At 49.0% G+C, this 12,613-nt stretch overlaps 1 protein-coding gene across 1 annotated transcript in view; it reads left to right on the forward strand.

Moving 5' to 3' along the window:
• LOC142246472 (uncharacterized) overlaps positions 1-11,830 on the forward strand; it is a 41,094-nt gene extending 29,264 nt beyond the window's left edge. The window contains exons 4-5 of the mRNA XM_075319531.1: positions 7,861-7,934; positions 8,098-11,830. Of these exons, the coding sequence (XP_075175646.1) occupies positions 7,861-7,934; positions 8,098-8,534 (511 nt within the window). The 3' untranslated portion in view covers positions 8,535-11,830. The remainder of the gene's footprint in view (positions 1-7,860; positions 7,935-8,097) is intronic.
• Positions 11,831-12,613: the final 783 nt, after the last annotated feature.

Here is a 12,613-nt window from a genome sequence, read left to right on the forward strand (position 1 = left end):
GACCGGTGGCCACCCTCTGGAGGGCAAGGACAGATCCCGCTCGGGTGACTTGTGCTGGACTGTGGGTCAAGGGGTGCTGCCTGGGTTTTAGGGGCAGCATCAGGGCCAGGTTGCTTGGGTGGGAGAGAGCGGAAACCGTGACCGTACACCGTTGAAACGTTAAAGTAAAATGTGCCTCCCGTCTTGGGAAGAGTTGATTAAAAATGTTATGCTAATATTATGTTTAACCCTTGTTATCCCCTTTTACAGAAAAATAAAACCGGTGTAGGACGGCAGCCCGCGGACGGTCTGCATTTTGCTAAGGGGGAATGTGTCGCCCTGGGCAAGCCAGGGGACACAGATAACAACACCATTACACCCCACACTCCAGGTAGGCACACCTGCTAACCAGAAATCCTTGTTGCCTCCCTCCAGGAGTCTGTGATGCACACCAGGGGGTGGGCCAGGCGGTTGGCTCCGCCCACCAAGGAGCTCAGGACTCTGGAGGCAGGAAGTAAACCAGGCAGTTAGCCCCGGGCAGGGGAAGAGTGAAGTCCAGTGAAGGGCTAGAGGAAACAACCAGGAGTGAAAGTGAAGGAAAGGAAAGTGGAAAAGGAGGAAAGCAAGAAGTGGTGACAGAGCAGAGAGAAGGAGAAGCCTGAGAGCCCAGCTGTGTGTAGGGCTAGAACAGCAAGGTCAGCGACGGCGGTGACTGTCCGGAGTGGGACAGTTCGGAAGTTCCTGGAAGGACCCCGTTGGCTGTGTGCCCGGTGGTCTGGAGCAGTGTTCCGAAGGACAGTCAGCACCAGGGCAGGGGCCTCTCGGACCCCGGCAAGGCTAGGAGTCGCCCAATTTGCCGAATCCGTCAGTGACGGGGACGCAGATCCCCCAACAACCAAAGTCCCGATTGACGGCAACAGCCCGACCATTAACGGGGAGACACCGCCACCGCCAAGGCACCAGTTTCCCCAGGGCCAGCGCCTGCGGGCAAAGTGTAGAGCTCCTCCGGCCCAGATTGCAGTCGGGGAGCGGGTAACCGGAGGGAATCCACCGGTACCACCAGACCACACAGGTGCAAGGAAGAGAGAAGTCACCGTCACCTACCGGGAGGGCAGGTGCAGCCGTCTGTGGGACCGTCCTACTAGCCGTTGGTTTACCGTACAAACTGTGTCCGTGTCAGGCTGAGTGAGTACCATAGTGCCGCAAGGCACAGCGCTGCCCCCGCGTCCCTGCGCCCTTCAGGCCCTACACCTTGCATCTCTTCACCGGGCCCCGGGATCACCAACCCCTACCCACGGAGGGGCAACACCACACCTGGCTGCTCCCATCACCATCCCCGGGACCCCCACACTGAGCAGCGGTGGTGCCATCACCACAACCGTGGGTGGCGTCACGAACTATAATCCCAACAAACACCCCCTTTTCACTCACGGGCGAGGAGTGTCGCTCGAGACACCCCGGGATCCGGCCCGCAGCTCAAGCCACCAGGAGCAACTGCCGGACCCGAGCAGAAGGGGTGAGCGCGGTGTGCTGACACCCTCCTCCCCGCCCGCGACACTTATCTGTCAGCACACACCCAGCAGCACTGAAGACACGTTCAGAGACAACGCTGGCAGCTGGACACGACAAAATCTCCAAGGCGTAACTGGAGAGCTCTGGCCATTTTTCAAGATTTGAAGCCCAAAATGAGCAAGGCTCCATTTGCAAAGTCATGGCATCGATGTTCATTTGGAGATACTCCTGTATCATCCTCTCCAGCCGTTGACTATGTGTCAGACTTGTTGTCTCTGGTGGCCTTGCAAAGGAGGGTCTAAAAAAATTCTGAAAAGATTCCATAAAATTGCTGTTACCAGCACCAGATACGGTGCTACTGGTACGGGTAGACTGTTGGAGATGATGAGACCGTCCCATGTTTGGCAAGTTACAACTGGGAGATTCACTCCCTGCACCTGCACGGTTGTTTGGTGGAAAAGCCGAGCTAAGATCGAGTAACAGCTTCTGCTGATACTCCTGCATATGTGCGTCCCTTTCTATGGCTGGAATTATGTCACAAAATTTGGACTTGTACCGGGGATCTAATAGTGTGGCAATCCAGTAGTCATCATCACTTCTAATTTTGACAATACGAGGGTCATGTTGGAGGTAGTGCAGCAAGAAGGCACTCATGTGTCTTGCGCAGCCATGCGGACCAAGTCCACGCTGTGTTTGTGGCATAGAGGTGCTAACCGTTCTTTCTTCCTCTGACATCTCCCCCCAACCTCTTTCAACTGAAATTTGACCAAGGTCTCCCTCATCCGCTGAGTCTTCCATGCCCATGGACAGTTTGTCCTCCATTTCTTCATGTTCTCCTGCACCTTCCTCAACATTTTGCCTGCTACCATGTGCCCTTGTTGATCCGTGTCCCCCATGGTCCCATGCCTGCCGCCTTGGTGATGATGAACGTCTGGACCTTTTAGATCTTGTTATCCCTTGCACATATGAATCCTCCTGTACTTCCTCCCCTTCCTGTTGTCCCACCCCCTGACTACGAATAGTGTTTAGCGTGTGCTCCAGCATGTAAATGACTGGAATCGTCATGCTGATAATGGCATTGTCAGCGCTAAACATATTCGTCGCCATGTTGAAACTGTGCAGAAGGGTGCATAGGTCCTTGATCTGAGGCCACTCCATCAGGGTGATCTGTCCCACCTCTGCATCTCGTTGGCCCAGGCTATACGTCATGACGTATTGCACCAGGGCTCGGCGGTGCTGCCACAGTCATTGTAACATGTGGAGAGTCGAATTCCAGCGTGTCGGCACATCGCATTTCAGGCGATGAACCAGCAGGCCGAAAGACTTCTGTAGCGATGCAAGTCGCTCAGCTGCGGCAGTTGAACGGCGGAAGTGAGCAGACAGTTTTCGTGCCCTGTTCAGAAGGCCGTCTAGGCCGGGATAGTGTGTTAAAAATTGCTGGACAACAAGGTTCAACACGTGAGCCATACAAAGCACGTGTGTCACCTTGCCCAGGCGAAGGGCCGCACCCAGGTTTGCAGCATTGTCGCACACGGCCTTACCAGGCTGCAGGTTGAGTGGAGACAACCATTTACCAAACTCAGTCTCCAGAGCTGCCCACAACTCAGCCGCTGTGTGACTCTTATTTCCAAGACATTTCAAGATAAAGACCGCCTGATGCCGTTGCGCTCTGCTGCCAGCATAGTAATGAGGGATGCGTGATTCATTCTGCGCAGTGAGAACGCTGGTGGCCTGACCAGGCAGGCTTGGGGCGGAGGTGGAGGACCCAGACGAGGTTGAGGAGGCAGAAGCAGTGGAGGAACTTGGACAGACAGAGGATTGACACACAAGTCGTGGGGACGGCAAGACTTGTGCAGCAGACCCTTCACCATCTATCACCATAGTTACCCAGTGCCCAGTCAGCGACATGTAACGTCCCTGTCCATGCTTACTGGTCCAAGTATTGGTGGTGAAATGCACCCGTTCACACACAGAGTTTCTCAAGGAAGCGGTGATGTTGTGTGCAACATGCTGGTGTAGTGCAGGTACACCTTTCTTAGAGAAGTAGTGGCGACTGGGCATCTGGTACTGGGGCACAGCGACAGACATAAGGTCTCGAAAATCCTGTGTGTCCACCAGGCGGAAAGGCAGCATTTCGGTAGCCAAGAGCTTACAGAGGGATAAAGTCAACCTCTTAGCTTTGTCATGGGTCGGAGGAAATGGCCTTTTATTTGTCCACATCTGAGGGACAGAGATCTGGCTGCTGTGTGGAGATGGTGGTGAGTAGGGTGTCCCTGGAAAAATGCAGGTTTGTGAGGAAAGTGCAGGCGTAGATATGATGTTGCCTTCATCCAACGTTGGTGCTATCGATGTCTGAGAGAGCTGTACACCCGCACTTGTTTCCTCTTCCAAACCAACTGACGACCTACCAATCAAACAGTCTGTTGCGGTTACAGTGGGGAAAGTTGTGCGTGGAAAACCAGGTGTGACAGCTGTCCCCACAGTCCTAGAAGATGAATAGCGCGAGGATGCACTGGAAGGGGCAGACAGCGGTGGATGGTCCGCTCCGCTAGGCTACATTGCAGCACGGTGAGCTTCCCACTGGGACTTATGCTTGTTATTCATGTGACGATTCATGGAAGAAGTTGTCAAACTGGTGAGATTTTGGCCTCTACTTATAGATTGGCGACAAATTTTGCAGATCACATGATTTGGGAGATCCTTTGCAAGGTCAAAAAAGGACCAGGCTAGGCAAGGCTTAGAGGCCATGCGACCTGTTGATCCACCCCGAATAATGCTCATAGGCAGAGTGGTGGCTGAGGATGCAGTTGTAGATGTGCTACCAGTACTCCGACTCTGTCCAGGAATGCGCAAGGTAACTTCGTCGTCAGTTGCATCCTCCTCCACCGCCTCTGTTGACCTCCTCGAGTGCCTGACTGTGGGTTGACAGTAGGTGGGATCTAGAACTTCATCATCAAGCGTTGTGTTTGCACTCCCCTCACCCTCAGACCTAGCCTCTTTCTGCCCTGACCGAATATTTAAGTTGTCATCCCAATCTGGTATCTGCGTCTCATCATCATCAATATGTTCCTCATTGTCTCTACCAATAGGTGTTACAGTTTGTGAATAAGGGTCAACGTTATGCTCAGAAAGTTGTTCCTCACAGCCTGAATCTGAGTCACAAAGGTTCTGGCCATCACTGCAGACCATTTCCTGCTCTGTACTCACTGTAGCTTGGGAGCAGACCTCTGATTCCCAGGCTATAGTGTGACTGAACAGCTCGGCAGACTCAGCCATCTCTGTTCCACCATACTGTGCAGGGCGGATGGAGACTTGAGGGCTGGGAGAAAGCAAGTTTGATTGGGATGACAACTCAGAGGACTGGGTTTTTTTGGATGCGGTAGTTGAGGTGGAGGAGAGGGCACTTGTTGGACCACTTGAGATCCATTGAAGCATGTGCTTCTTTTGTGCATTATCTATCTTTGTTCCAGTTGTTTTGTTTCGTAAAAAAGGTAGCACATCGGATTGTCCACGGCAATTAGTAGACATCTTACTTTTGCTAGAAGATGGCCTATCTTCAGCAGATGTTAATGTAGATTTACCACCTTCCCCATGGACACAAACTTTTTTTCCTTTTCCAACACGCCTGTTCCCTTTTCCACCAGCATCTGTCATTTTGCCACTCATTTTGATAGCGTCAAGATTGTTCAATTAAAATGTGGTAGTAAAAATTGAGAGGTGGTGTAGATTGCAGAGGTGGTCTAGCTTTATTGACAGCTGAAGATATAACAATGACTATCCTTGACAATGCAACTATTGCCCTACAACTGTCAGCACTGTTTGCTAAAAATTAGCATAGCGAAATGTGCTGGAGGGTAGAATGCAGAGGTGGTGGGACTTGCTTGGCACAAGTGGGACACAAATGGAGTACAACAGCCACTTTTTGGATGCCACTAAGTTTCTGCTGTGTTTGCTAGTATAATAGCTTAGTAAAAGTGAGCAGAAGGGTTCAATGCAGAGGTGCTGGAGATTGCTTGGCATCAATAATGGAGTACAACAGCCACTCTTTGGATGGCACTAACTGGCAGCACTCTGCAATTAAAATGGCTTTGCAATAAAGGGCAGGAGGGTACAGTGGCCGGGTTGTGGTTCAGTGTAGAGGAAAGGAAGCCTCACTTTCTATCCCTCCTAATGGTGAAATGCAGCAAGTAGTCCCTGAGCTTAGCTACACAGACGCTGTTATCTGTAACTGTTAAAAACTGTTTCCACGGACCTGACTGTCACCTATGGCTCTGAGCCTGCTGTAATTAGCCCTTAAAAGGGCTGAAAGAAACTTCTATCCCTATTCTGTATAGCGCTGTGTGTAGAACGTACACAGCAGGATCGGCGACAGGAGCTGCGTCAGCGGTGACTGTCACCCAGATGCAGAAGGCAGATAATGGCGTCCAGACGGGAAAATGGCTGTATTTATAATGCAAGGACATGTGACATGGAGCGCCTATGACACATGCCCTTGCTTGTCTGGCAAAAAGTCCACTTAGCTGTGTGTGTGTCTGGGATTGGCTGACATGCTGGCCCGCCCCACTACGTGCGCGTTTAGGGAAGGAAGAAGAAAAAAAAAATGGCGATCGCCATTATCCGAGCAGCAGTGATCTGAACGCGCAGCCCCCGCACACTATACGCTGAAATTTCATAATAGTGTGAGTCACAGAGTGACTTACACTATTACAGTGAAAAGCCAGCTAGTAATTGACTCGCCCACCCCAGGGCTATGGGACACCCGGTGCCGGGCCGGATTAGTCCGGTGGTAGTCAGTGGTGGCTGGGCCCGGCTCCGTGGCCCTGGTGGGTGTCAGTAAAATATGTGGCTTGCTTATTAATGGTTGTGTTCGTGACGCCACCTGTGGTATGCGGCTATTAAGCCGCCGCTGCTGTGTGAGGCCTCCAGGATGGTGTTATGGCAGCAATGGTGGTACTGCTCCCCACAGGTGGAGCAATCCCCGTTGCACAGTTGGTGCTTGTGAGTGTCTATGCAGCTGAAATAACAGAGACCACTTCAAGGGTGCAGTTCAAGTTCTTTACTCACACTTCTTGTCACAGCTGTAGGGACCCTTGGACTGCTGGGACCACCGTCAGGGACCTCCGCCGTTTCTGGGTGATTCTGAGAGTAAAAGCCGGTACCCTTCTCTTAGTGTCTCTTTCTTCTGCTGTCTTCCTTAGCCTTGCCTTTGTTAGGATGGACCTGGCTTGGCCTCCACTACAGCCTCCAGGCTGGGGGGTCACCTGTCGGCTGATTACCCCTTTTCTGGAAGTCTGCTATGGGTTCTGGCCCTGGGAGTTTACAACCTTCCCTGGGCCTCGGTTTTTACTGTTTGGAGATGATTTTGCACTCCTCCAGTCTCTAGGGACCGTCCCCTGTCGCAGCTTAATCCCTCCACCGATGTTATTGTGGAACAGGCCACCGCAGCCTGCAACTACCCGTGGCGCCTCTAGGACCTCTCCTTGGTTCCTCTAGGACTGCCCGTGGTACCTCCAGGACTACCCGTGGCCCTGTGACTCCTTCTGTCTCCTACGTGGTGTCACCTGGACCTCTGGGTCCCAGGATCTTCACCAGGAAGCGTCTCCTTCTGTTTCTCTGCTCCTGTCTGACTTGGAGCTTCCTTTCCTTCTTTCTTCCTTTCTTTCTTGTCTTTCTTTTCTCCTCCTTGCCTGCCACCAGCCGGCCTCCTCCTCCCTCCTTTCTCTCGTTCTTCTTCTCCAACTACATGCTGGCTCTCTCACTCCCTGAGGTAGACTAACTAAACTTGACCTTCCTCCCTTTGTCTGCTCTCAGATGGCTCCTCCCACCTCCCCAGTTGCTAAGCTGTACCCTATAGGAGCAGGGATGGGTCTTACGACCCCTCCCAGCATGCAGCATGGGGGGGTAACTGCCACTTTCCCTGGTCCCAGTATGTACCTAACAATGGGTGTAGTGTGGATTTACCAGGGGACCAGAGTTCACTCTCTTCCTCTCTCAGAATGGGGCATCACACCGCTGGATGGGGTGCAATGACCTGTGGCGACGGAAGCCTCAGGGGCGCCACATAATTAGCTTGGCTTTTTGCTGATAGAACCGTTCTCGAACGTAATTCGAGCTATCGAGCTTTTAGCAAAAAGCTCGAGTTCTAGTTCGATCTAGAACAGCCCCCAAAATCACTCGAATATGAAATTGGCGAACCTCGAACCTTGAACATCGCTCAACTCTAGTTATGACCGAGCCCTTTGTATTCTGTGGTGGGAACCCGATCCATAAAGGCCGTGCTACAAAACATCTGAGTGGGGCGCACACTCCTATCTAATGCATGTCCTACATATGGCCGTGGGGAGTAACCATTTGTTCTCCTTTTTCCAGTGCTGAAAGTTTACTCACTACAGAGCGATATGCGGAGATAGAACCTTTCATCCGAGAAGCCCACAAAATCACAGGTAAAATCTACAAGACTCCCACACAGATCTCCGCAGGAGTCCTGAATGGTGAAGGGGGCCTTATGGATGTTTTAGCACTGCATTACTGGGCGGTTATATTAATAGTCACTTTCCTATTTTTTCTGTCTTTATAATTCACGCTTTCTAAATATATTTCTTGTAGATATTTATCCCATCATCGTCCTGACGAAGGTCACAAGTCGTACAACTATGGTGGCCGACTGTCATCCCTTATTTAAGAATTTTGGAGCAATCAAGATCTTCCAGGTAGAAAATTACACGGTGGAAAAACATGAGCACAATCCCCAGACACAGGCGGAAATCCTGAGATTCCTGGACACCTGTCTGCACGAGGCGGAAGAAAGTGTGAGGAGGGCGACAAAGGATCCTCAGATCGAGTATGTGCGTCATGCCATGGACCAAGTTTACCACATACTAGAGAAAGAACAAGAAAAGCATGAGAACAAAATAAGGGAAATGGAAGAAAAGTTGGAAAAAAACAAAGAGGAACAAAGACAAATAGTAAACATATATAAAGATAAAGATAAAGAGCTGCAGGACCTCAGAAAGAGGAGGAAATCCAAGTGTAGTGTGATGTGAGCCGATATATCCTCTATATACTGCACCATACAGGGCACATCCTCTATATACTGCACCATACAGGGCACATCCTCTATATACTGCACCATACAGGGCACATCCTCTATATATTACACCACACAGGACACATCCTCTATATACTACATGACATAGGGCACATCATCTATATACTACACCACACAGGACACATCCTCTATATACTACATGACACAGGACACATCCTCTATATACTGCACCATACAGGGCACATCCTCTATATATGCTACACCACACAGGACACATCCTCTATATACTACATGACACAGGGCACATCATCTATATACTACACCACACAGGACACATCCTCTATATAATACACCACACAGGAGACATCCTCTATATACTACATGACACAGGGCACATCCTTTATATACTGCACCATACATGACACATCCTCTATTTACTGCACCATACAGGGCACATCCTCTATATACTACACCACACAGGACACATCCTCTATTTACTACATGACACAGGGCACATCCTCTATATACTGCACCATACAGGACACATCCTCTATATACTGCACCATACAGGTTACATCCTCTATATACTGCATCACACTTGACACCTCCTCTATATACTACATGACACAGGGCACATCCTCTATATACTGCACCATACAGGATACATCCTCTATATACTGCATCACACAGGACACCTCCTCTATATACTACATGACACAGGGCACATCCTCTATATACTGCACCATACAGGACACATCCTCTATATACTGCACCATACAGGGCACCTCCTCTATATACTACATGACACAGGGCACATCCTCTATATAGTGCACCACACAGGCACATCCTCTATATACTGCACCACACGCGACACCGCCTCTATATACTACATCACACAGGACACATCCTCTATACATTACATGACACAGGACACATCCTCTATATGCTACACCACACAGGATACATCCTCTATATACTACTCCACACAGGACACATCCTCTATATACTACACCACACAGGACACATCCTCTATATGCTACACCACACAGGACACATCCTCTATATACTACACCACACAGGACACATTGTTATGATCCGATGTTCAATGACTACAATGATCACAATCCACCAGAGTCATAGGTAATAACGTACCGACCACAAGCCCTGAACTTAACACCACACTAGAAGTAGCTGGGCAGCATACCAGACAATCCTACATTCCTTCCAACCCAGCCGGAGGAGTACTTAACTCACAAGGCAGAAAGTGAAAAGAAACAATCTTGTGTCAGAACAGATTCCCTCAAAGAAAAATAGGCAGCCTCCCACATGTAAACAACCTCTTCTCAAAATATTATGTATTGCAAAGTGTGCACAGTACCAACATTTCAAGCTGTACTATTGAAAAAATGAGATTTTTGGCAACAAAATTGCAATTTTTCGAGCCACCCCGCCAACGTCAAGGCAAATCTCCTGGGGCAGTCCTAACACTAAAATATTTTTTTTTAAAGTGTGCCATGCGGCCTCACATATGCAAAAATAGGACTGCACAGCATGTACCCACATGTACTGACTGTGAGCGAAGATGAAAAGACATTCACAGTAATGGCAAGATGGAGCAAAGAGAGGCCACTCTATACTAAATACAGGATAGGGAACTCTTGCGGTCGGAATGAAAAACCCTATCAAAACTTCATACATGGAATGTGCAAAAAAGGAGGAGTAATCCAATACTCGCACGTTCACAATCCGTACAAGACTCTGGTGAAATTGTAGGAAAAAACTAGCAATTACCCTGCTGACTAACCCTTGCTAAAATAAATAGCAGAGACTGACTAGGAAGATAAATCTTCCTTATCTGAAGGCACAAACAAAACAGGATATGATACAAAAAAACCTTCAGAGATAATTCACAAAAGCATAAGCAAATAAAACACGAAAAGTATGAAGCAAAACCATGAACTTAGCTTAGCTTGGTAGCGGGGAAGCCAGAGGGACAAGAGACAGACTCCTATAGCCTCTGGTATTTCAGACAACTGGCAGAGATAAACAGCCAGCACACACCTGTATCCAAAATCATGGTTTGATCTGCAAACCAGGTGTGTAGAACTGGGGAACAGAATCTAACCACTACCCTCAGCGACCACAGGAGGGAGTCCAAGAGCAGAACTCCACCAGACAGTATTCACAACAACACATCCTCTATATAGTACATCACATAGGTCACATCCTCCATATACTGCACCACACGCGACACATCCTCTATATACTACATCACACAGGACACATCCTCTATATACTGCACCACACAGGACACACCCTCTATATACTGCACCACACAGGTCACATCCTCTATATACTGCACCACACAGGACACATCCTCTATATACTGCACCACACAGGACACATCCTCTATATACTGCACCACACAGGACACATCCTCTATATACTACACCACACATGACACATCCTCTATAGGCTACACCACACAGGACACATCCTCTATATACCACACCACACAGGACACATCCTCTATATACTACACCACACAGGACACATCCTCTATATACTGCACCACACAGGACACATCCTCTATATACTGCACCACACAGGACACATCCTCTGTATACTACACCACACAGGACACATCCTCTATATACTACACCACACAGGACACATCCTCTATATACTACACCACACATGACACATCCTCTATATACTACACCACACAGGACACATCCTCTATATACCACACCACACAGGACACATCCTCTATATACTACACCACACAGGACACATCCTCTATATACTGCACCACACAGGACACATCCTCTATATACTGCACCACACAGGACACATCCTCTGTATACTACACCACACAGGACACATCCTCTATATACTACACCACACATGACACATCCTCTATATACTACACCACACATGACACATCCTCTATATACTACACCACACATGACACATCCTCTATATACCACACCATACAGGAGACCTCCTCTATATACTGGTGTCTGTGATTGTTTGCAACACTGATGTCAAGTCAACCACACTGCAGCCAATCAGTATGCTCAGCTGCTCTGCCTGAGAGGACAGCACGAGCCCCTGATTGGTGGCAGCATTGTAGACATAACGTCAACGCTGCAGACAAACAGTAGTTGCAAATAAAACAATTGCAGCTGGGAAAAAAATTTTTTTCTAAAACTGGAAAACCTTTTTTCCAATAACAATTATTACTGTTGGATAAGTACATGAGCGAGAGACCCTGGATCATGTCAATAAAGCACTATCATCATATTATAGCGACTTTTGAACTTTTTTTATCATTTTAACATCTCTGCTTACAGTCAAGGAAAACCCTTCTAGATTTAGTCCTGCTTTCAGAGCTGCGGTTTCTTACACTGTTACCAGTTTACATAAACGCTTAGTATAGAAAAGGAGTGTCACACAATTTCACCAAGGGCCACATCAATAATATGGTTGACTTCAAAGGGCCACATGTAACTGTAAGGGCTCATGAAGATCTCCATGCAACATGGTACGAGTATAGACTGCAATACACCAACTGGCTGGGGGCTATAACAGAGCTATCCCTGGGTAGTAGGAGTATTCGAGAGCTGTCCTTGGGTATTAGGGCTGTATGAGAGCTGTCCCTGGGTAGTAGTACTATACGAGAGCTGTCCCTGGGTAGTAGGGCTGTATGAGAGCTGTCCCTGGGTAGTAGGACTATACGAGAGCTGTCCCTGGTTAGTAGGACTATACGAGAGCTGTCCCTGGGTATTAGCGCTGTATGAGAGCTGTCCCTGGGTAGTAGGGCTATACGAGAGCTGTCCCTGGGTATTAGGGCTATACGAGAGCTGTCCCTAAGTTGTAGGGCTATAAGAGAGCTGTCCCTGGGAAGAAGGGCTATACGAGAGCTGTCCTTGGGTATTAGGGCTATACGAGAGCTGTCCCTGGGTATTAGGGCTGTATGAGAGCTGTCCCTGGGTATTAAGGCTATACGAGAGCTGTCCCTAAGTTGTAGTTGTAGGGCTATCCGAGAGCTGTCCCTGGGTAGTAGGGCTA

The sequence above is a fragment of the Anomaloglossus baeobatrachus genome, chromosome 7, assembly GCF_048569485.1.
Source record: "Anomaloglossus baeobatrachus isolate aAnoBae1 chromosome 7, aAnoBae1.hap1, whole genome shotgun sequence".
NCBI lineage: Eukaryota > Metazoa > Chordata > Amphibia > Anura > Aromobatidae > Anomaloglossus > Anomaloglossus baeobatrachus.